This window comes from Stegodyphus dumicola, chromosome 6 (genome assembly GCF_044657685.1).
Source record: "Stegodyphus dumicola isolate Sdum_Otavi_A_Nest chromosome 6, ASM4465768v1".
Classification (NCBI taxonomy): domain Eukaryota; kingdom Metazoa; phylum Arthropoda; class Arachnida; order Araneae; family Eresidae; genus Stegodyphus; species Stegodyphus dumicola.
Genome location: NC_140773.1, coordinates 46,453,600 through 46,480,300, shown reverse-complemented (window position 1 = coordinate 46,480,300; position 26,701 = coordinate 46,453,600). Strand labels below are relative to the sequence as shown.

Genomic DNA, 26,701 nt, shown 5'->3' with positions numbered 1-26,701 from the left:
TATGGAGTTTGTTGTGCAGGTAATTTTTTTAGCTGTCCTCATGTTCATATTATGAGGCCCACTGTATTTAAAATATTTAACATGTTGTGTATTGCAAATATTAATTTTGGCTTTTGATTTATTTTATTTTCATTTTATCGTGCTATGTTCAAAGACTGTTAATATTTGAAAAACAAAGAAAAAGTGTATCATTTGTTCATAAATTGTTTCTCTTAATTTTTAGTGATGTCAAGCCATGTCTTTTAGTTTCCTCTCAGCAAGCTTTACAGATTCCTTCTCCTGGTAAGCTACTGTTACTTTAGCTATTTATACACTTAATTCTAAACTTATGGGAGATAAAAGATTTACTTCTTTGAAATTGAATGAAAATAGGCATGTAAATTTTGGACAGATGTTTTGCTTTTAACTATCCATATTTGTAAATAAAAAGGAAATGAAAATTGAAGTAATGACTGTGTTTATAAACTCAGATTTTGTTCATTGTTTCTTATTTTTACACTTGAATTATTAATTAAAATGATTCTACATTAAATGTATGTAAAATTTATAGACATGTTACATGTATTTTTGAAATATAGTTTAGTGAAAAGAGCCATATTACAGTATTTAAATTTCAACATATGTTTTGCAAAAGTTTGATGTCCTTTTACTTATTTCAAAAGTTGTTTTTACGTTGTATAAAACATAGTTCTTGTAACCCTCTTTATGCATTGTAAAACATTTAATTGTTCATAATAATTGTTTAATTGTTCTTTTATTAATTTAATAGTTTCTCTCTTTCCCCCCTAGAGCTTTTTCCATATCTCTCTCGGCGCCTTGCAAACAGTATAAAAGGTAATTAAAGCACTGTGTATTAATTTTCCTGTTAGTTTTCCTCCCTATGTAATCACTGAATGACTGTATGACAGCATTGAAATTGTTTTCCTTTATTTTGTCTTTGTATAAATCTAGTAAAACCGTCATTAGAAACTCTGTATAATTTTTTAGATTTATTTATTTATGTGTTTAATGAAGTTTTTTTTTTGGGGGGGGAGGGCAATTCTCATGTTTTTTATTCATCTCTCTCATGTACTTTTTTTTTTTTTTTTTTTAATTTTACAAAGTGCTTATATAGTAGTAGCTGCTTAAAAATAATTAAAATGTATCTTCCTTTTTAGAGAATATTTTATTACTTGCATGTGTAATTTTTTTTTAATCTTAAAATTTAATTATCAGGTAATGATATTAATCCACTCCAGTATTTTGCATTGAATATGATCATGTAATTCTCTTGAAACGAATAATTTCTGCAATGTGAATGATAAACCAGTGAAGAAATTCTGCGTGAAAGCATGGTCGCAGTTCATTGCAACTTTATCCAAGTTTTGATGCTACTGCTAACACTTGCAGGATTTTGATTACTTGGTTGAATGAAAGAGATAATGCTCGAGACAGGTTTCACCATGTCTGAGAGAATGGAGCAGAAGCTGTACCGTTTGGCAAGGTTGCTGTGGTTGAAAATTTCAAAAGCTATAAGAAATCTAAATAAAAATTTAAATTAGTGTTAGCAATAATTTAGGTCTTGAATGAATTGAGGGTTATAATTTTTATCCCAACAGTGGAATTTTGTGGTGGATTTTTATTTTATTTTGCTACTTTTTTCATGTCACATCTAAAATATGCTCATCCTGAATTTTAAAAATTTACTAACATGTCCTTTGTATACAAAATTACATTTGTAAAGACTCATAAAGTGTCCCTTAAATGAAAGCTTCCCCTGTTTATTTTTGCTTTGCTATTTTTGAATTTCTTTATTTGTTTATGATGTGCTTGGGGATGCTAAGGTGCAGCTTGCTAGATATGGGAACATAGATCGTTTCTGTTATTCTTGATGAATGGTCAAGTCACTGGCTTTACATTTGAAAGGCAATTATAAAATATGAACTGAGATTTGCAATTATAACAACAGCAAAATTTTGTCTAATGAGCTGTTTTATCATTAGATGATCACACTTTGTCATTTCATTTTTTTTATATCATACATGGATTGGAACAGTAAAAATGTACCAGATGGACCTTTTAAAATCTGTCATTTCATTTTTTTATATCATACATGGATTGGAACAGAAAAAATGTACCAAATGGACCTTTTAAAATCATAGTGTATTAATGTCTTACCATAGTTACAGAACATTTTTTTTGCTCATTTTGCTTGTCTCTGAGAATTACACATTCTTTTAGACTTGTCAAAGTTATGAATGGAATCACCTGTGTGTGTGAGTGTGCCGGTTGTGCACATTGTGAAGTTGCTTGATTATGAGGGGCATCATTTCTGAGTGGTAAATTTGTCCCAAGAACATTTCCATGATTTTGCTAAGTGTCTTTGGCCCCTTTTATGTAGCCTTATGACCAAGAAAACGGGTAACTAAAATTGAATTTTTTGACATATTTGCTGTTCTGTTAATTTTTAATTCTGGCATCTAGGCAGCCATATACATTCACTGGAGTCCTGGCTTCAAAAGTGGAAAATCGATATTAATATGGACAAGTGTGAAGCAGTACTCTTCATCACGTTGATAGCTCACTCATACTCATAAATTGAGAAATCCTCAAATTGACTGAATCCATTTTCTAATTATACCAGGTTGTTCGATAAGTTTGCGGAACGTAAATGAAGAAACCAATTTTTATTTGTAAAAATGACTGTATTTTTCATCGTAGTTTCCCTCAACTTCAATACACTTATTCCAACGGTCTTCTAATTTATGGATCCCTTGACTGTAGTGGTTTTTTGGCAGCTCTGCAAAATATCCCTCCACGGCAGCTATTACCTCTTCGTTTGAAGAAAATCGTTTTCCACGGAGATATTGTTTGAGGTGTGGGAAGAGCCAGAAGTCGGAGGGAGCTAAATCTGGCGAATAGGCTGGATGTTGCAACAATTCGTACTTCAATTCAGTTATTTTAGCAATGGTTTTTTTTTTAGCTGTGAGCACAGGTGTGTTATTTTGGTGGAAAATGATTTTCTTCTTCTGTAATCCGGGTCTTCTTTCACTAATTTTTTCGTCTAATTGATTCAAAAGGTTACAATAATAATCCGAATTAATTGTTTTGCCAGTTTGAAGGTAATCTATAAACAAAATTCCTTTCGCATCCCAAAAAACTGATGCTAACACCTTCTTTTCTGATTTTTGCACACAAACTCGCTTTGGCGCCGAAGAACCGGTTTCACACCATTCCTTAGCCTCCTGTTTTGATTCAGGATCATGATGGTAGACCGAAGTCTCATCCATTGTGATAAATCAACGGATAAAGTCGCTTTTATTCTTCTTAAAATGCTCCAAATGTTGGTGGCAAAGTCGCATCCGAATGTGTTTTTGCTCCATCGTTAGAGAATGAGGCACCCATTTTGCACAGAGTTTTTGAAACCCAAATTAACACTCAAAATATTGCTCACTGTGCCCAATGAAATGCCTAAAGCTTCTGTTAAATCTCTTTTGGTCAATTGACAGTCTTCCAATACCATATCTTGTATTTTTCCGATGATTTCCTGTGTTGATGCAGTTTTTGGAAGTCCCTCTCACGTATCGTCTTCAAGGCTGGTATGACCACTTTTGAATAAACTAGCCCACTTGCAAACCATTGTTTTTGAAGGTGCAGATTCACCCAACCCATTCACCATTTTGGTATGAATTTCCATTGCCTTTAAACCTTTCTTTACAAAGAATTTGATAACTGCACGTTGCTCAATTATATCCATACCTGAAAAAAGCCACAACACGTTAGATATAAAGGGCGGTTAAACTATGAATAAATTAACAGATCGAAATGAAACTTTTGACGTGTTCCTAAGAAAGAACAAATATGAAAATGGCGTCGAAGTTTAAGCTCTAATATTGACGAATAGATGGCCCTCCACGAATGTATTCAACAACCTTGTATTCACTTATAGAGACTGCTTATGCTCATTTCATTTTGCTTATACTTTTAGATTGTCAAGGATAGTTTAGTGGTTATGACTTAAAACTGCGGACCAACAGGTTGACAGTTTGAATCCAACCAAATTTAAAATTATATTTTTTTATATTATATTAATATATAATGGTTAAATATTTTCAATTATTTGATTTAATAATTACTTTACTAGTGGCTCCTAATTTTAAACGCTATTCTACCATTTACTGTTGGTTTTCCCCCCATCTCTTTATTTTTATTTTTGGCTTTCGTATTTCTTATACTAAATTGTTATGACTAAAGTAGTCCAACCCGCTCTAATCCAGAAGTATTATTTTCTAAACTTCTTACTCCCAGCCTATACTAAACTCCTGCTTTTGACATCACTGTTTTACTACCACAGCTCTTCCATATGGTTTTCTCAGTGGGTCTGTGGCTGGAGCTTGCCATCTTTTAACTAAAATACAACGATTCACTGACTTAGTGTTGCTTTCTCCTTCTAGAGTAATTCATTACTCTAAATTCACTTTCATCATCATGCTAGCCATAAATTGCTATCAGTTATTCACATTGATTCACACAGGATCAGACTCTTCCCTGGTGCCTAGATCTCGTGACCAGATCACCAAAGTCATCTAGGCAGCCACCTTCCTTTTAATTTGGCAGTACTAGGAACATACATAAGAAATTTCTGTATAATGAATCTGTTTGGCACTGCTAGAAATATAGAATTTTTGTAGAGTGGATCTGTTCAAGAAATAAGGCTTTACTACAGTGATTAAATATAAGGTGATAAAAAATTAACAAATGTGACAACAAGTTAGTGACATTTTTTTTACTTTATAAATGTGGTGCATTAAAGTAAGTTTGAATGTACTCAGCGCTTAGATGTAGCATACTAAGTGATCTGTGATCTTAGCATTCTCAGAGACAATTTCTGCTTTGACTGCTTCCTGTAATACAAATAATGTTATGTTCCATGTCAGTGTCTGTTAAAGTCTAACACGATACTAGTTGGACTTACTGATAAGTAAGTATATGATTGATACAGCATTGTAAAGATTATATGAAATTGGGGAAAAAAGGAGTGTTGGCAGTCTGTTAATGTATAACAGTTAAACTTTATATTGTTGTAGTGCTGACAGGATTTTAGAATATCTTTTTAGAATCTCTTTGATAGTAATATTGTTAACTTTTTTTAAATTAATAGAAATTCTTGCTAAATTTGATTTTATAGTGGCAGAACAATAAGCGATCGAATGTGAAAAGGAAATCTTCCATATTATTTTTCAATAACATAAAGGGGGAAAAATCAATATGATTTAAGAGTTGAAATACTATTATATTTTAAAGATGCCCAAAAATTTTATTTCTTTATGGCCCTTATCCTAAGCTGTAGAATGTTGGTGTTATTAGTATGCTAGATTTATTCATCATGCTAAAAGTCAAATATTTATTCATCATAATAATCACAAATTCTAGAATATTTTTTAAGATTTTAGATTGTGCATGTACTGCTTATCAGGGATTGTTCCAGTTTATTATAAATGATTTAAAATTAATGAATAATAATTTTTGAAACTTACATGAACAATCTTATTGTTAATTTACAAAACAAGCATAAAGAATTTCAGGGAGTTTAGAATCATTCAAGTAAATTGAAGATTTATTTAGTGCAATAGGTTACACATTTATTAAATTTGGTAAATGAGGAAGCTAAAGCTTCATTAGAAACGATCATTTTCTTGAGGGGGGGACAGTTAGAAAAATTTACAATCATTTTTCAGTTCCTACGAAGCCTTGGACTACATTAAAAATGTATACAGTACAAAGTCCGAAATCGGGACTCATCAGGATTTCGGCGATTCTGGATTTGATATTTTTCTGGATATTAGATCATCAGTTTAAATCTAGTAAGATGGCATGTAGAAATTATAAAATTAAGAAAAGGAAATTGTGATTTAATGAAGTATTTATGATCTAAAGGATATCAAAATTTACAAAAAAAAAAAAAAAAAAAAAAAAAAAAGCTTAATATTTATTTGTTTACCTTATTAAGCATTTCTTTCAATGTAATTTGTTTAAGCTGCTTCATTTTTGTGATCATATTTTCTTTTTAATTCTGTAGACAGACATAATTTCTTGTTCAGTTACATTTTTGAAGTCTTGTAACTGCTGTTTCGAGAATTCCGATGAACTCGTCAATCTAAATTTTTTCGTTTTTCAGTAACTTCTCTGTCACTTCCTTCACTAACGGTAGAGGTATTTTATGGATCTAGAACCATACTACAAATTTCGCCATTCATTAATTGATTGATGATTGAGAAGCATTGTCATCACAATGAAAAGCTTCATTTATGTCATCTTCATTTATTACCGCTTTTCCACATTTCTTTACAAAATCTGTTAATTGGAAAATTTCACCTTTGTTTTGCGATATCCGAAAACCTTCAAAATTAGCGGCTATCATCATCAAATTTAGCTATCCTTCACTATACATGTTTGGCTATGCATCATGAGCTTGGCGACTAACAAGTTATTCCATCAAATTTTATCTTGTTTCTATCGCGCACTGAGACAATTAAGCCTGAATTGTATTAGTTATTTATTATACTTATGTCTATTTCTTGCACATGCTTAAGGCTTATCAGAGTTCTAAATAAATAATTTCTCACATATACTTAAGCCTTAATTAGGGTTGGTGCTAGATATCTTAATGCCTGATGCAGTCTCTGTGGGTCCCAAATTCTGGACTCGGCGCGGTCATATGAGCCCTGGCGCTGGTTCTGGGTTTATGTGAATAACAAATCAGTTATTCTTAATTTAAATAGCCTTAAATGTAATCTTTGGGTCTATGAGTATCATCAACAAAATCTATTTTTAGCACATGGAAAGAAGTTTTTGGTAAATTTTTCCTCATCAATATTTTTTAGGGCATTTAACTTAATTCTGTAATCATCACCAAGCGTAATGTCAACATAAATTATCATACTTCTTTATTATTTAATTACTAACATAAAACAAATTGTTTAGTCATCCCTACATGAGTCATTATTTAAGTTGTCATGTTTCTATAAACATGCAGTGATGAAAGGAAAGTATAATAATGATTTACCAGGTTGGCGTCAAATCAATTATGTATCTATGTGGAATGTTTTGGTTTGAGATGTGTGCCAGATACGCGATACGCAGCAATGGAGCCAAATTACTGATTGTGCAAATTTATGCTAAAATTTTCAATAATAAGGTATTTTATTTAGTCTCGAAGTGAAATTAAGAATCGGGACTTTCCAGATGTTTTATCATGCACGAAGGGGGGGGGGATCAAATGCGCATGTGTAAAGCCTACGAGAAAAACATTGTTGGTGGTTTTGAGGTTTGAATTTTAGATCATTCCGGATACTGGATGTCCTTATCTCGGACTTTATACTGTATTTCACAATTTTCTTGATTGTTCTCAGTTTTGCACATTTCAGAAGTAATTGCATAAAATAAAAAAATTGTTTCTGAGTGATATTTCTTTCCTGTAATTAAAGTAATAGATTATTCTTTTTTAATAATTACCTGAAGTCATTTTAAATTTATTGAACATTTATGTATGTTAATGTGTTCAATATTACCTATATGATGAGAAAGTAATTTTCTGAAGATGAGTAAGTAAAAACATATGAAAAAAGAGTGCAATATATTAGTCATGTGCTTTTAATTATCAGCATGTTGAGGTGTATGTGTGTGCATTATGCAGTTTTTATGTTTTTAAAATCCTGAATTGTTTTAATTTGTTATTTCTTCATTAATTTGTGTTGCATTTGTTGAAATTTTTCTAAGATCCGGAAGTTGATGCTGCAGCCACAATGCTCACTTTGAAAAATGGTCCAAGTGTCACAGTTCAGCGTAAGTCTTTTTTTTTTTTTTTTGAATGGCTCACTTTATTTTTTTTTTAAATATGCATATGAAAATGAGATTACTTAAATTTATTGCAGCTATTGCAAAGCTTGCTGCATCCCTTAATTTTATTGATTTATATATGTATAATTGAAAACATATGAATTAGGGTTGTTTCATATAAATTTCAGTGATTTAGAAAATAAATTTCTGTCATTTAAATACAGACACAGACTGACTGTGCAACTGGTGAAGATATTTCCATATATTCTTTGCAAATAGAAAATATAATGACTAAACATTTGTTTTATTAAATTCCAAGAATTATTTTACTTATTATCATTGATATATAGAATATATCCTTTACTTATTTTCGTGTTATAAATTAATAACATTTATATTGTTTGAATGCTTGTATGAGAAAGAATTCTGCTTTTCATATATTATGTGAATATATTTAATGTTTATTTATTAGCATATATTATGTGAATGTATTGAATGTTTATTTATTAATTCACTGTTATGTTATTCATAGTATAATAATGCACTGTAGAAACAAATTCTAGTTTTTTCTCCATCCCCCTCCAGAAAAAATTAATATTTTTATCATATGTCTTTACAAACTTTTTAAATGAAGTAACTTAATATTTAACTTAATGTATGGTATTTCTTAGATGTCAGTGAAGATTCTGAGAGTGATATCATTCAATGCAATCATAGGTTTCTTCGTAAAAGATTCCGCCTTAAGTGAGTATCATCATATTTGTATTAAAATGTATCAGGATTTATACGATTTATCAACAATATTTTAATGATACTTTCTGATTACCAGTAACCCCACAAAAATCACCAACCTGTTGACAACTTTGTGAAATAGCAAGAAACATTTTTGTCTCTTTATGGCTTAAACGTGTTTTTCTATTCATAAATGATACTAAAAAGTATCTTATGAGAAAAAATCAAAAATCTGTGTGGCCATTGTTTCAGTGCATACTGTTTGTCGAAATGATGTTTGAATATAAAATGCATTTAATTCACATGTATTCAATCATGTGTATGGTACTTGTATGCACAAATTAGTTATTATCATAGGCTTGTTGAAAATCGCCAACATACAGTTCTGTGAGGTGTTGAAGTAAAAAATATAAAAGCTTTCAATAATTTAAATTCCTAATTAAAGTTTCAAATATAATAAAATTAGAAATTTTTTTATAAAAACAAAATTTTAATTTGAATATTAAGATACAAATTTTTGAGAGTGATAAGCTATCAGTATTAGTTTTATTTTGTCTTTTCTTCTATATGTAAATGTGATAATTTTAACATATTTAAAAATGTTACCAGGTTTCATTAATAATGATAATTTGTTGATAAAATTAAACTGGTAATTCCTTAGGATCTATGATATTGAAATTCACATGATACAGATTTCACTGGTTATATCTTAAAACTAATCTGTGTAAAATAAGCTTTCTAAAGAGTGCCATTCTCTCAACTGGAGAAAGATACCATTTGTGATGATCCTATTTTATGTTTGCAAATGAAGAAAAAGTTGTATAAATTTTTTTTGAATGTATTTTTGCATTAAATGACGTTTCTCTAGCATTAATTTTAGTCTTTCTGCTCTGAAACAGGTACATGTTTTGTGAATTTTTTTCAAATGATAAATGATTTCATTCACAGATTTATCTGATAAACATGGTGGTATTGATTTGCTTTTGCTAAATTTTCTCTAAGTAATTTGATTTACTACAAGTCATGGTGGTATATTGCAATAATAACCTCTTAATTACACTTAAAAAATATTGTAAGTTTTAAGCATTCTTTTTAGGGAACATTTTCATTTGGTTAGCAAAGTTATGACAAAGATTATGACCGAGAGTTTTTGAAGTTAATTGATATTTTCATCTGATAAAAAATTACTAAGTATTTGGTTTGATAAATACTTTTAAAATGAAAATTTTGTTAGTTTTGTATGCATTCAAGATCCATTTAGCATTAGTACTTTGTCTGAATTTACTTTTGTTGAAGAAGATAATCGAGTTATCTTGCAACAGCAGTTTGAAAGCAAAACTTGGCAGCATGGAATTAACAGAACTTTGGATTTCAATAGAAGATGAATATTCCCTTCTAATAGATCTCAGTGAATTTTAATTCCATTTTTGACATTGTATATATGTGCAAAGCTGGGTTTTCCACTGTTACTGTAGTATAAAGCAAAAATCAACGAGGAGAAGAAATGAGGGTAAATGTGTCCAGTTTTATTCCATGATTTGAGAAAATGTGCAGTGATTTGCAGGCTAAGCCATCACAGTAATTATTAATTAAATGTTAACAAAGTAAAAGAAATGTTAAATAATGACGTTTTATTTATTTTTTATCTCTTATTTACGATTACTTATGATTAATCATGGTCATTGCTTAAGGTAGGGTACCATGAAAAAATTTTAATTGAAAAAAAGGTGCCACGAATGGGAAAATTTTAGGAACAGCTGTATTAAGTGATATGTGCCATTTTTTAAGTATAAATTTTAGTAGGAAAAAAATTGTTGCTTTTAATCAAGAGCTTTATAATAAATTTGAAAATTAATATAACAACTGACAATATGAGTTAATTTCGATATATACGAATCTCCAGCTGCCAGAATAATGTAATGTTTTTCTAATATTTTTTCCCTTCTGATACTAAGTTATCATAACGTGCTATATAAATTGCTATATAAACAATATTAAATTTATACCAGTGTTAAAATAATAATAAATAAATAAAATGAAAATCTGAAAGGGTTCAGATTTTCATGTCACAGCAGAGGGTTTGTTAAGGTTTTTTTATGTTCTCACTGAGCTTGCAGTTTACCAGTCTGCTTTTGTACTCATTCTGGCTAACACAACTTTATTTTCTTTTTAACTTTATTAAGCATTTCTTTGCACTTACGCCATGTAAAATTAAGTTGCTTAGAATTCCTGGTACAGCATTAGATGTTGCCATGAATTGAACTTTTTGTCTTTTTAACTTTATTATTAAACATTACTTTCTTTGCACTTATACTGCATAGAATATAACAGCAAAATCACAAAGTATTTAAAAACAGCATATCTTTAGAATTCCCAAATAGAGCTTTAAGTGTTGCCATACATTTTTTTATATTTGAAAATAATAACATTCATAACATTTGGGAATAACATTTGGTGTGACAACATTCTGTTATTTGAAAAGTGATGCAGACAAAAAAGTGAGGTTCAAGATTAATAGCAACCGTGGTACTAATAAACTGCAGATTATTCCACCCTCTTCCTTTTTATTGTGATTTAAAAGCTCCTTCTTAGATGGCTATCCAACCAGACAAAATTTCCCTCAGTACCTTGTTAAAGGAAACTTTACTGGAAACCATTGCTTCCAAGAATTTCAAATAATTAGACAAATTAATTATGCCATATAATTATCCCTTCTTTCTGATTGGTTGACTTAGGTGAAGCACAGAGTTGTATAGAATATGTGTACAATCATTGGAAAATACTATGGCTAGAAGCCTGTCTTTAAAATTAGTCTCTGGGATAAAGCAATTATTAGAGGACTTTTTTATTGCATTTTACATCTCTAGTTTACCAGCTGTATATTTCCCTAACATTATATTCCACTAAACTTTCTGTGTACTCTCTGTTTTCTCTCCCCCCCACCTAAAGTTTCTAAAGGCCATGTAATGCCGAAATTATTAATCGGAATTTTTTTAGATAATTAAAAATAGAAAGCATTTAGACATTTCACAGCTCTCAACCTCAACTTTGAGAGAGAATAAAATGTTAAAAGTAAATTTAAAATCTTTTCAGGAATTTTAATAATAAAATAAAGAAAGAAAATGAAAAATATAAAAATGTGAAAGCTTTCAGATTTTACATTATGCCCAAAGGGGTGTTTTTTAACGTTTTATGTGTTATCTTTATTTACTAAATATCGTGTTCTTCGCACTTAAACCATAAAATTCAGTTCAACAGCAATATTGCAAAATCATTTTAAAATGAGCATATCTTTAGAATTTCCAATACAGTCTCTCGCTTGCTTGAAATAAAAATATTTTTTTTTTCTGCACAGTGTTCTCATAACTCGCTTTTAAATTGTTGAGTTTATTAATTAATATCACAAAATATTTAAAAGAGCATATCTTTAGAATTTCCAATACATGCTGGAGATAAAAATCTTTTTTTTTCTCCGTAAAGTGCTGCCATTGCTCGCTTTGAAATCATTGAGTTTCTTAATCAAAAACTCATAAATGCTTTACAAAATATGAAATACGTAATAAAACGAATTCCAAATTTGGGCTTCCAGATGCCCTTATTTGGGTGGAAATGTACGTTATTCAAAACTTGGTGGCTCTAGGTACTTGTTCTATCACAGTGTGAAAAACATACATACATTTATGCTGCTTTAAGATTTACACAGTTAAAAAAAAAAAAAAAAAAAACATAATTCTTTTTATATTACAAATATAATACAGGGCTCTAATATTTGGTGGCAGCAATATGTAAAGTGAACTGACATTTCAATGCAAAATGCCAAAACGAAATTAATAGTCCATCTGGGCTAATTGCCCCTTTTGACTACAAAAAAGCTTAAGATGATAAAATATGGTGATTTAAGATGCCTGTTAATTGATTGTATTATATCATTTATATTATTGATATTTAGTTCTTTAAAATAAATTAATCTTTAAAAAAGTGATTTCAAAAAAACTGATTTATTTTAGCTTATTTTCCTTTAAGAGAACATATAAATTGTGTTATAAGTGATGTAGTGATGTTAAATTGTTAATAGGCAAGGACCTCAACATTGTGGTGCAAAGAGGAGTAAAACTTGCAAACCTGTTATAACTAACAGCCCTAGTGAAGACCACACCTATAGTGCCTGCCTGGATCAACAAGACTGTTGCCCTAGTATTAATCCTGCATCTGATGAAGATGGACAGCATTGGTCTGATGACAGTAAAAATACCATTGAAGAAATCTGCCGTTCAAATGATGCTAACATTTCTTCGAAACAGGGAATATTCTCCCGAAAAAATGAAGAAGAAGAAGGAGCTCATGCTCTAATGAATTTGGCTGAGATAGCATCAAAGAGATTGTTACGTAAAGTAAACATCAAGGGTTCGTGAGTAAAATGTTTTGCAAATCATACATTGGTTCAGTACAATCATCTTGAAGATATTCCTTGAGAATAATTGCTTGAGATTAAAAGTTTACATGTTTGTTTCTGTGTGTGTCTTGTATTTTCTGTCATTAGCTTCGTTAAAAATGCCAGTTTGCAGAGTTAATGTACAGAAATCTTTTGATGAGCATTTATTGAATATTTGAATAACTTTCATTCATAGTTAATTTATTGTGAAATGAAAGGAAAAGCTTTCTGATTCTTGTTTTATTATATGTAATTTTTGTAGTATAGTTTAATAGCTTGATATTTTTAATACTTTATGTGCATATCATTGCATTCAAATTGAGAGAAATTGTATTTGATCTTCTTAAATACTGTGCTCATTTGATAGCTCAATTGTTGGGGCAAAGTATTTTATTAACAGAATGAAAATTGCATTATTTGTATGCTGATTCATTTTACTAAAGCCTCTATTTGATTATGAAGTGAAAATTTTACTTGTTGTTTACTGGTTAAAATGTATCTAAATGATACATAAAAAAAAAATTGAGTGCCTATTGATGCAATAAACTAATGATTTACATGTGCACCTACAAAATACAGATGCATTATGTTTTGGTGCATAATTTATTAACCTTGCAAAATGGCTACTTATGGTTGTTTATGTTTCTTACTTTAAATATAAAGAAGCCTGTTTGTGTTTTGATTGAAATTTTCTTTTATTTGACTCTTTTCATTTTGAAATGCCTATAAATTTAGGGAAAATATATATTAAGTGGTTTATTGAATACTTTTTATTCTTGTATGAATATATGTGTTTAATACTTTTTATAATTAGGGGCATATCATGATTTAGGCAGCTGCCTAAATGTTTTTTCTCTAAATATAATTTATTGTGATTAAAGTAACTGAAACTAGATTTGATTTTGTAAGCATTGGAACAATTTATATATTTTTTTTTCCTAAGCATATCATGCTTGTTTACATAATTTAACCTCCTCCCTGCTAAATTATAATGTATTTATTATTTAACCTCCTCCCTGCTAAATTATAATGTGTAGAATGTGTTTGATATTTCTGAATGTATGAACATTCATTGATGATAAATTAATTGAGATATTTAAAAAGTCATGCTGTCAAAAAAGTACTTAGTAATGAAAATAAAAGTACTTTGAAAGGCACAAATATGCTTTCTAAATATGATGAATGTTATCTTCAGTTTTAAAGAATATACTATTATATTTAGATAGCTGTTGTCAATGCTTATATTACATATTTCAAAATTATGTAACAAAATTTCTTTGTGTCTTAAATACAATTTTGATTTTGAGCTTACTATTATATTTTTTATAATTGAACTGTAGGAAAGTCTCTTAATGATGAAATTTTACCTGTGACTATATATAATAAGCAATAATATAATTATATTTCTTTAAGTAATCTGGTGTGGTAAAGCTTTATAATAAAATTTTAATAGTTACATACAACGTAATGATATGCCTCAAATAAATTCTTTGCTTCATTTTAGTGTTTTGTATGTTCTGTAGTATGTAGTGTATATATCTGTTTCCCCCTAGAGCTCAAAGTTGTTGATAGGAGGAGTGACATTTGAATCTCAAATCAGTTTTAATTGACTTTAATGATTAAGTTTATTTATTTTTTAGTTAAATATCATATTACCAATGTCTTCCATAATTGAACTCTTGTAAAAGAAATCTAAATTCTGAGATCAGTGTATGTTTTTTTTAAAAATTGTTTCCTGAATGTGAGTATAGTGAAATACATGAATCATTATACTTAAAAGGAAACTGCAACTATGTAGCATTTCTGAAAAATGTATATTTTGTTGAAAATTATTTGCTCATTTTAAGTTTGGTTTTATTGAAGCTTGTATTGTTAAAACTTTTTTTTAATTCTATATCTTGTTGTTGTTTCCACTGTAATGTTAGTTATGAATATTACAGATTTCTCATGCCAAAAATATTGTTTCAATAATACTAAACATGATACTGTGAATTATATTAAAAATATAGGGGTATTTTATTGTTTTCAGTTTAATGTTTATAGTATTATTAGTGAATAAAGTAACAGTTTTAAAGATAAATTTCTTTGAAGATAAAATGATATAATTTTTTAAAATTTTTAATCCACCATAGGTAGCACTAGCTTTCTTTCGCTGTAACTTAAAATGTTGCTGAATTTTGTTTAAATATATTTATTTGTGTTTTTAGTAATAGCTGAAATTATTTTTTTTGACTGAATAAAATTATAATTATACATTTAAAAAAATCGATAAACTATTGTAACTGAATGTTTAATTATTGATCCCTAAAACATTAGTCTGTGATCAGTATAAAAATTGGGTAAACGTTTCTTAACAATTTTTGCTGAATGATTTAATATTTATCTGGTTAAAATCAGTTAATAAATAGAATGTGTATTTTTATGTGATTAATATAGTTTGGCAAAGGAAGAATTTTTCAAATGTGTTTAAGCTGATGACTTTCTGATTGTGTGATAATTTAATAATTCTTTTTCAGCCTTAGTTAGACGTTGAATGTGATTAAATATAATGTACAAATTATGATGAAATACTCCATTTTTTTACTTTAAATTTTATTTAGAGTGTTAATAATATAAATAAAAACATTACATATTTTTATGTGTGTGCTTTTATTATTTGTAATAATATTCTTGTGTTTAATTTTGATTTCCTGTATTGTTACATACATGTATTTTCTGTAATACTGACTGAATGTTGTTTCTGACTGAGATCATAAATCATGTAATCCAAGTATATAATTCAGTAGTGACCCTCATATCTGTGGATATACTTTTAAGAAAACTGGATAAAGCAAACATTATATAAAGTAGGATGTTTCTATAAAATTCATAAATGCAGTGATATTGATAAATTTTGCATTGTAATATGCAGTCAACATTAAATAAATTAATGTATATTATACATTAAGTTATGTTACATACTTTTCTACCAAATAATATAATGCAAAACACACTGTGTACTACAGTTAATTTTCTAATGCTTGGTTTCTTTAAAAATAAGGGATCATAATTCATAAAAGATTTGGGAGGGATAAAAATATTCAGTTCAAGGAATGGTAGAAATTAAAATATCATCGTTTTTTCTAACAAAGCAATCTAATAACTAATTTAATTCATTTGTTTCTGATTAGAATAGGGAGAATGCTAGACATTAGAGACAGATTTAACAGAGAAGTAGGGATATAAAAATTAAGAAATACGAGTTGAATACTGTGATCACTTACAATCATGATCTCTTGGCAGTTTTCATTTATCATAATTAAGAAGGAAATCTGCAGAGAAATGCAGAGACCTAAAAAGAGACTAGCAAGGTGAGAACGTGCAAAAGATCTGGAGTGACAATTTTCATTTTCTATTCTGAAACGAGCATCCAAATTATTATTATCAGAAATTGCATGCTTGAACTACTATATTTTGCCATATTATAGCCTGTCATGCATTTTGGAATTTAAACCAGTATTTTTAGGGTTAAGTTACTGTAACCACAGATATTGGGGTACAACTTACGTTTTACAAATTCAAAGGTACAGAAGAATGGAAATGTATCTGAACAAATACTTTTTAATATAAGTTAGTATTCTTGTTCATTTTAATAACTGTAGCTTTAAAGAGCAAACTTCTGATTCAAATGTAACCTGCAGTGTGTAGAAAGTGCAAAGTTGTGTCATTTTATACTCTTTATGAGCAAATCACGCATTGACATGAAATAGCATTTTTTACTGTTTGTAACATAATACCTGTATGCTAGCTGTGATATCTATTTCTGAATTATTAGTGCTGAATCCTATGCAACAAAAAACTTTTCAGCACATCTCTTTTCATCTAACTTTATAAGTTTATTAATCTTATTTTATGTAAAGAAACTTCTAATTTATATTTTATTCTGAAACATTTCTATCTGAAATGTTTTTCCCTACCTCAGTATAGTTCTGCAGTTTTCGTAGCTTTTCAGCATTAAATATTATTATGATGTCAGAAAAAAAATCTTGCATAGCAAATTTTACACTGATTTCAGAATGTTTAAAATTATTATTATTATTTTTTCTCTTTCAATCAGGTATCTCAAATGTCTCTTGCATTATGTTGACAAACTAGTTGATACTAGTTTCATATTCATGTAATTTGTATTCAGTGATGTAATAATATATATTATTATACAAAATGTCATATTCTAACACAAATTGCCAAAAGAAGAAAGAAAAAAAAGTGACAGCATAGGAAATTAAAATGTTATTTTTAGCCACATTTTAATGTGTCTTTCAAATTGCTGCTGTGATTTGTTTATCATTGTTGCAAAAGTTGTTGGGATGTTTCTTAATATCTTATTATTTCTCAGTGTCAAAAGATTGTTACAAAATATTTGTATTTTGAATAGCAACTTGCATGCTATGGTTTTATTCTTATTTTTAAATGACATTCATTATTAAGATTGTATATTTTCCAAACTCATTTCATTAAAAAAAATAGAGGAAAGAGAAACACAGTATGAATGGTGAAATCATGAGTGGTAGCACAGGCCCAAACCCAATAGTTTATAAACATATATATATGGAGAGAGATGTCTCATTTATAGTTATTTTCAATATATTATTTCTTTCCTCAAGTGAATTGCTTGGTTTGAATGTGAAACAGTTTTATGAATTTTAATTATCAAACTATTATAGTTAAAAAACTTACTTACGTAAAGTTGTGGTTAATAGTGCTCAGTTTCATAAAATTTCTATAATTATTTCATTCTTATGAATACAAAAATTATTTTAAGTTGCCTTCTCCCATTATAGTTTTCATATTCACAGTAGGTTAGAAATGCATACTTTTTTATAAATGGTGGAAAAAGTAATTTTTTTTTTCTGTAACTGATATGTATACATTTTAACGTACATTTATTATATGCAGTCATGCAGAGATACGTGAGATTTCTGATTGAAATATTTACCTTTTGTGTTGATATCTTGTTGTAAATAAAATGTTTAAAAAATTGTCTTTAAAATGGTTATTCAAATTGCTCAGTGAATTAAATTATTAATATTTTCATTGTAAAATTAATAACATTTTCTAAAAATTTTATTAAGCATTCTTTTTCTTGTTATTTCAGTGTTTTATTTTTTATAGGAATTAAATTATTTCCTTATTCTAAGCAATAAAAACTCAAGTAAGATATTTTCCTATGTATATCTTATGATACTTGCCAAATATGCAAAGTTATTGTTTTTCGAAGAAGTTATATAAAAATGTGTAAAAAGTGTCATTTTCTGTGATGTACTGTGTGTTTTGATTTCTTGTAATCTACTTTTAGGTCATTAATCTAGCTTTCTGTTTTACAGATTTATTATTTTTTAATATTACTACATTATTGCTTTTTTCTATAATTGCTATAAATGTATACCATGACTATTTTATATTAGTTTCTAGATTTCTGTAGCAGTGTTTTTGATTAGCTGTCTTTATATAGAAATTAATGCACATTATTTTTCAAAAATCATAAAATATTTCTAAAATGATAAATTTGATCATAATTTTAGAATAAAAGTATGATAATTATATTAATATGCTAAAAAGATTTTAATTTGAAAAATTTAATTATTTTGTTATGATATATAAATTCCATATATATATATGCTACATTAGTTTTAATCTTCAATAATTATTTTTAAGTCATTGCAATAATAATTATTAAGTCATTGCATCTAAAATATTGGTTTTATTTTTGCCTTTTTTCAAAATTATATTAACTTTTAGCTGAGATATTAATCATAATTTAAAACTTGTATATACTGTAAAATAAACTGTAATGGCACAAATATGTATATAGGATTAAAAGTCAAGAAATGTTAACAACACAGATTTTTTGAGTTATATGTACATTTATACTTCTTCATGCTTTACTGTTGTTGAAGTTGTTTGACTGTTTGAGAAAAGAAATATCAACATTTTTCAAGTTATAAGATTCAGTGTTGTGAATTTGGCAGAAATATACCTGAACTTCCTTCCCCAATTTATTGGAAATTTCATGTAATTGTAATTATACCTACTAAAATTCTGAATAATTTGAGTAATGCTTTAAACATGAATCAATCTATAAATTGTAAAATTTAAAGAGTAAGCATATTTCATTCAAAGTTTCACGCACAAATGTTGCACCAAATACAGTATATATTTTCTCACGGATTTATATCTGTGCTTCTTATAAATGCTTCTTTAATAAATACTGCATATATTTTATTTCACTTTTCAAAATTTAAATCAGATGAATTAGACAATCTAAGACTCGTACATGTTACACAGTGCATGAAATAAAAGTGATGTATTTTGCATGGAAGGCTATATTAGTCATTGTCTTTTAAAGTTCTCTGATTTTGAAATCACTTAAATTAATTAATTGTTTCATCATTTTGCTTAAAACTATTATCACTCAAATGATATTAAAGATGCTTTACATTAATGTTTTTTAGATATTTAATGTATTCATTTGAGACAAGATTTTGCATTCCAAGTATAAGCAAGCAAGGTTTTTCAACTGTAAATCAGAATTATCAACATAAAATTGAAATCTTAAAAGTTATAATGCATATTTTAGATTGAGCAACAACTTCATTACTTCTACAACTGCCAAAAAATAATTCTAAAATAAAATAAAACATGTTCACAAAAGAGCACTGTTATATAATAGGAATGTGTATGTATATATAATTCATAGATTTCATATCACAAATGTGTAATATGTAATAAAAACCAAATTACTAAATCCCTAAAAGCTGAAAATCAAGTTACATTCTTTAATGATTATAAATTATTAAGCCATATCTTTTAAAAGCATTATCTATATGTTCGTGTGTACACACACACACACATATATTATATACACATGTATATGTAAGCTTTATATATATGTACATGTGTATATATGTACTGAAGTTGGACAAAAATATGGAAACACAGAAATAAAAAATTATTGCTTTAACTAATACAGTGTAGGAAAACCGTTGGCATTCAATACAGCTTGCAGTCCTCTCGGAATGAATAGGTCTTATATGCTTTGCAAGGGAATCTTGTATCATTCTTCCCGTAAAACATTGGCTGGTTCAGTTAACGATGATGGCGGTGGATAGCGCTCATGCAGATTTCTCTCCAAAATAACCCACAAAGGCTCAATAATATTGATATCTGGTGACATCCTCATGCTCAGAAAAACAGTTTTCGATGATGTGAACTGAGTGGTCTTTGAATACGGCATCACCACTTGTTTCTGCACAAAATTTAGCATGAAACCCATTAATTTGTTTAATTTACCATTAAATTTGTGAACAAAATTTTACCACGGGATTGACATGATCAACCAAAAGTGGTCATGTAATCCTTGGCAGTAATATGACCTTGCACAGTAATGATGAGTCTTATGGATATGGCTGTGCAGACCATGACCAAACCGCCACCATGTTTTACTTTCGGCAGCAAACAGTTTTTATCATAGGTTTGGGATGGCTTTCGCCAGACACTAAACTTGTCCAAAAGATAAAAATGATGTGAAGCAAGACTTATCTGACCAAATGACGATTTTCCATTGGTATACAGTCCAGGTTTTATGATTTTGGCACTTCTTTCTCCTTGTACAGGCATTTTGATCACTGATGAGTGGCTTTTGAATTACAGCTTGCCCCAAAATACCCTGCTTGTTGAGCTCCCTTCATATTGTTTTGGTGCTGACAGGGTTTGGTAGTGCGACATTCAATTCAGCAGTCACTTTAGTGGTCATAGTCCTCTTATTTTTTGTCACAATTCTCTTTAATGATCGTTTGTCATGATCACTCAACACATATTTTTGTTCATGCTGTGATTTAGTGGATGTGATTTTTCCAGTTTTCCTGTATGACTTAAAAATCTTCTGTACTGTGCCTCTTGAAACACCAAAGACTTCAGCTACCTTGGTTACAAAAGCACCCACCATACAAGCTCCAACAATTTGCCCATGTTCAAATTCATTTAACTCTGACATAATGCACTCACAACAGCACAGAACACTCTCTCAGTAATGAATGACACTTGCAACATAGTGAAGATGTTGTACAGGTGACGTTAATGAGCAAACACATCAGTGTCATCAACAGCTTTTGCAAAAATAAATATTTCAATTAAATACTGAGTCCCAATAAACCTTTGTCCATGAAACATATTTTTTTGCCCAAGAAAGTCACTTCTGCATAATGTTTTGTGTAAGAAAAGACTTTTTTTTATTGGGGCGATATGCATGTAGACTACATTCTGCAAGGTGTCTTTGGACAGTTCATTCAGCTTTTAAATCAGTAGCATTTATGTGGTGATTATGGGGAGACATCAGTTTTAGATATTGATCATCAGGTTTTTGTGGTCCCCACTTTTGTCCCTTCTTTCGCAAAAGTATAATCAGTTTTATGCTGCAATTTAATCGTTCATGAAACAGTAAATTGATTGCAGCTTGGTGATAACGAGTGTCAAATATACTTTTTAAGCTAAAGCAACCACCTTAACACTTTTTCCCTTGTATTCATTTAAACATACAAAGCCATCCTTTCATTGCTTAACCCTTCGAGCACCATGACTGCCTTTATCCGGTCATGAGATTTTTTTGTTACTTGGTATATATTAGCTTATAGTTTAAGATATTTAGCTTTCTTACTTTCTTTAACATAAATGTCATCTTAATAAGTTTATGAAAATGAAGACTAAAGCAAATAAATATGCAAATTTTCCTAATAAAGTCTCTGTAAATGCAAGTCTTCACAACAGATCCAAAAACCTGCATCACTCAGAGGGTTTTAGAAAGAGAGGAATGATCATTTTCCTCTTTTGACAATATTTACAGAAATCATATTATATAATACTTCAGAAGTGCTTTATAATGTAATATGAACATAAAATTACCTTACATTGTGCTTTCCAGCAACCACAGTTATTAAATTTGAGCAAAATAATGCATTAACAGTACAAAATATTAATTTTTCTAGATGATGCAGTCCCCCCCCTCTACTGTGTATATGTAGATAAAAATTATTTGAAATATGAAAGAAATACACTTTACTGAATACTAAGACAATTTTTCTGAAAAATTTCAGCTTCTGCACAGATTTCATTCAAAATTCAAGAATTTGATAATTTAATCAATATTTTAATATAAAAAGGGTAAGTTTTATGTCTAGTCATCAACAGAATGTTTTCATAGTCTTCCTGCATAGACTGAATAATAATAATTACAAACAAAATGTGAAATTTAAAAATTAGAAGAAACAGATTATAATGTCCTGAAAAAAAATAGTATAAACTGAATAAAAATTACTTTTAAATTTATAAACGTAAGATGCAAATTACTAAGAAGATTTTAAAAAAATATTTTAAAGGAAATGTTAAAAAATCAGAGAAAAATTTTATTCTCAACTCAAATATTATTATTATATTTATACATGTAAGCCCATATACTGTGTGCTGTTATTTATGATATTTTCCTATGCTGGAAGGTTGAAGTACTTAATGTTTTTTTTTTTTTTTTTTTTTTTTTTTTTTTTTTTTTTTTTATATTCAAGATGTGCATTAACCCAACTTAAATTTAACACAAAGTCAGCATTGTTAAGAATTTTCAGAAAAGCTTCAAATCCTTCTATAAAGTTCTGTAAAACATTTAAATACCAATTTTTTTCATTGGGGGGGGAAGGGGTCTAGCTGAGTTCTTAAAGCTGTTATAAAAAGCTTAAAATAGAGTCATTAAATTATTTTGACTCATAAACTAATATTATGATTTTTTAGTTAAAATCCTGAATATAGTTTTCATGATATTGCTTGTGATTATTATTTTAGTTCAAACATTTAAATGATAAAATTTTAAAAGGAGAAATATTTCTTTTGATTTTGCATTAATTGTAACTTTATTTTCAGCTGGGTGTTATTATCAACTTACTTTTACTGAAAAAATTATATTAGTAGTATATATATCTTATTTGAGAACTGAACATAGCCTTATTATTATCATGTTTACATTTTAGTTATGCATATTTCAAATTTTTTACTCTAAATAGATGTATTAAAAGAAAATTGAATGGAATATTTTCATAATAATAAGTAATAATACAGTCACTAAGCTGCATTCAGCTGTTTGTTGCTAAAATCTGTAAAGAATTTTAACATTCTATTGTAGTTGAATGATTACACCATTTATATGAAGATTATTAATTGCATTTTAATGTTGAAGTGCACTTTATTATAAGAAAAATGTGAATATTCAGTGCATATTTAATGTCAGCTGCACTGTTAATGTATATCAGGTTTTACTACATGTACTTATTGTATTTAAAATCAAATTTTCCATTCAAGATTCAACATTCTGTTGTCAAATTTGTTGTTGCAATATGAGGTACAGTTTATTACTGTTCTTTTTCTCTAGTATGTGCCAATTTCACTAGTTCATGAGACACATGCACTTTGTATTGAATTAAATGTGGTCATTGAACAGTCAGTATACATCATGCCAAAAAGCAGATTATGCTGATGAATATTTTAATATATTTATATTTTAATAACACGTAGAACTTTAGAAGTTACATCAGATTAATGCAAATGGAAAATTAATGTTTGCACTGCAGATATTAAGTTTTCTAAACACTAAAATCACTTTTGTTCTATGCTTGTATTTTTTAAAAACGTTTTCACTATATTTTTAATTTTTTTTTGCAATTTTTTAATTGTATCTAAATTTTAATCAGAATTTCATGTATTCCTACATATCAAACCCATTTCCTGATTTCTGTTTTAATCACTACTTGGTGGTCTTAGTCAGTTGAATTTTATAATGCAAATTGGAGTATTTTAGAATCTTCCAGCCTAGTTATTTAATGTCACTGATAAATGACCACATTTTAAATCAAGAAAAATATATTTGCTGTCTTCCACTTTGAACAAATTAGTTCTAGTGCCAAATTAGAAAGGGAAAAACATTGCAAATTATTATTAATTTCTATTATTTTTATTAGAATATTCGGTTACTTCCAATCTATCAAAGTAATTATATATTGACTATTTTAATTGCTAATTGATTACTTCCAACTGTATATTTTAGACCTCATAATGTTTAATAAATTGCACCCAGATATTTTTTCATGTACATATCAATGAGTTATTAATAAATGAAAGTTTTGGTGTTATAACATTTTTTGTTTGTGTGTCTGTTTATTCATATACACTCTAGTAATCCAGTGCTGATTAACATTTCCAGTTATCACTCAAGCAATGAATTAGTTGATTTTACCTAATGCAGTGCATGCAAGGTATTATGATTTTTATATTACTTATGATATTAAAAAAATCAACGATAAATTTATGAATGAATAGAATATAAATAAACTTAAGTAGTACAACTGAATTAATAGTGTAGTACTTCTCTTAAATTTAATTCAATGTGAAAGAATATATACTTAAATCTTATCTGGGGTAGGGCTCCATTGTAAAAAGACAGCTTCATATAATATCAGTTAGGTTTTACATACTTAATGAGAATGCATTTGTTAAGTCTCAAACAATATTCAGTTATGTGATTATGAAATATTTGCTTTCGCTGAGCCAATAGAGCAAAAAATTGCAAAAAATGCAGCAGGTTGGAGCGGCACATTTTGAAAATTGTTGCAGTTTATCGTGCACATTTACATGTAAATCAACACTTAATATTTTGAAACTGAATTTCCTTCATTTTTACTATAACCTGATATAAATTTTAATGGCTTTATTCCATTCATCTGGCATTCTTAAGTTATACGACATGGTTACCAACAGATATGTATATTTGGTACTTTTGATTTCGCCGGCGCAAATCTCACCATGCAGACTATTGGCGACAACACAGTATACACATAAAAAATGTTAACACATGTTAGCTTTAAGAATTTTTTACTTTGGAGGCATAAACATTTTAATATCATTTAAATTTGTTTTAAGATGGGTCTTTTATTTACCTTCTCCACATAAATACTGTGAGATAACTTTCCGGATGATGACGTGCCGTTGCCCTGTGTTTCTTATTTTGCCATTTGGCACTACCACATAGTTTTTTTATTTTTTGTGTGTGTGTTCCAGTTTCTCGATCGACAAAATTGTATTTATGTTTCACTTTGAAATGTTCAAAACTTTCCTCTTCCAGTTTTTCGGTGCAGTATGATTTCCATAAAATGGAATAAATTGTAGTTCCTTTTTCAATATTTTTCTTTATTGCTTCTAATATAGTACTCATGGATTGGTTTGGCACCTTCAAAAGGAAACATTAATTTTTTTCACGGCAAACTCCACCAAAGATCCACTGTTATGGTAGAATCTGTCCTGTATTGTTTTTGCACTTCGTGAGCATCCACGATCATACCGGGTCCTTCCGTTGTTGACGTTTAAGCAAAGAATCCACACAAACCTCGCGCATGTACGAGTAGATATTCCAGTCCACAACTGTTCCATGACTGATTTCCAACCACTTTTCACACCATTTAACTGAAGTTAATTCTTCACTCCAACCATAAATAGAGCTCACACACTTCAAGAAACTCAATCTCGATGACTCAAACTATGTGCTTTCCGTATTCTTCTTTTACTGGGACAAGTTGAAAGGTTGTAGCGCCACTGAATTTTGTCTCCGAAATGTAATTTCATTTCATAATTATTGTCACAAGTAGCAATTTTAGGCAAATCGCTTGAAAGAATCTGATAGATTCTTCCTCTGTTCTGGGCAAATCTCGAATTTTTATTGGTTTTTCTCATCCATTTTTGACATATTACTTAAAAGACGTATTTAAGAATTTACTATGCTTTCATGGTACAACATCCTGATTCGCCATTTAATATCATTTGACCCCAAGTGATCTCATCTCATGTCTAATTCTCTCAGTAATTATCTATGTTAATTTCAAGTTAAATTTTAATATGGAATACAGTTAAAAGTCTTTAATCCGGACCTCAAAGCTACAAACTTTCTGCACATGCACATAATACGTTTACACATGCGCGTTTAATGTATAGTGGACGGTATAAGCTAAGCTAACATTATCTAATTATCTATTTCAGTTAATGTTGCAGATTGCGTTGTTCCTTAATCTTCTAATTGGATCCGTCTTATTATTTTTTGCAGACTGTTAGAGCAATTTTATAAAAGTAAGCTTGAACTTTCGATTATGTCAAAAAGAATTTCCGATTCTGGAGCTGCCGAAGGATCTACAAAGCGAAAGCACGCTTCGATGTCCATCAAACAAAATGTGGAATTGCTGCAAAAAATGGATAAAGACATAGCCTTTGTTTCTCTAACCATTCCGAAATCTGTTTATCAAATTCACGCTGCTCTGTGGGGAGGGGCGGAAATGTTGCGACGTGCAATGAACGGGAAGTTGATCTGTCAGCACTATCCTCATCTTCAGGGCAGATGTTTTTATTTTATTCGGCTTATAATTCCTTACTAAATGTAGTATTTCATCTCGATGTACTCCGTCTTTGATATGATTTAAATAAAATTCCTCGTCATTATAAATATCACGAATACACATCAAATAGTTTTCTGGTTGCAATTTTCTAATTTCGACTATGTGTAATGTAGGCTTTATGCATTCGCACGTTGAAAGAAATGTTTAATAAAGTAAACAAATAAATATTAAGCTTTTTTTTTTGTAAATTTTGATACCTTTTAGATCA

The 26,701-nt window shown here is 28.9% G+C and overlaps 1 protein-coding gene across 3 annotated transcripts in view; it reads left to right on the top strand.

The window, feature by feature from the left end:
- LOC118183539 (forkhead box protein N3-like) overlaps window positions 1-24,191 on the top strand; it is a 109,115-nt gene extending 84,924 nt beyond the window's left edge. For all 3 annotated transcript variants that reach the window (XM_085818277.1, XM_085818276.1, XM_085818278.1), the window contains 5 exons: window positions 224-282; window positions 790-834; window positions 7,759-7,824; window positions 8,490-8,562; window positions 12,626-24,191. In XM_085818277.1, the coding sequence (XP_085674403.1) occupies window positions 224-282; window positions 790-834; window positions 7,759-7,824; window positions 8,490-8,562; window positions 12,626-12,962 (580 nt within the window). In that variant the 3' untranslated portion in view covers window positions 12,963-24,191. The remainder of the gene's footprint in view (window positions 1-223; window positions 283-789; window positions 835-7,758; window positions 7,825-8,489; window positions 8,563-12,625) is intronic.
- Window positions 24,192-26,701: the final 2,510 nt, after the last annotated feature.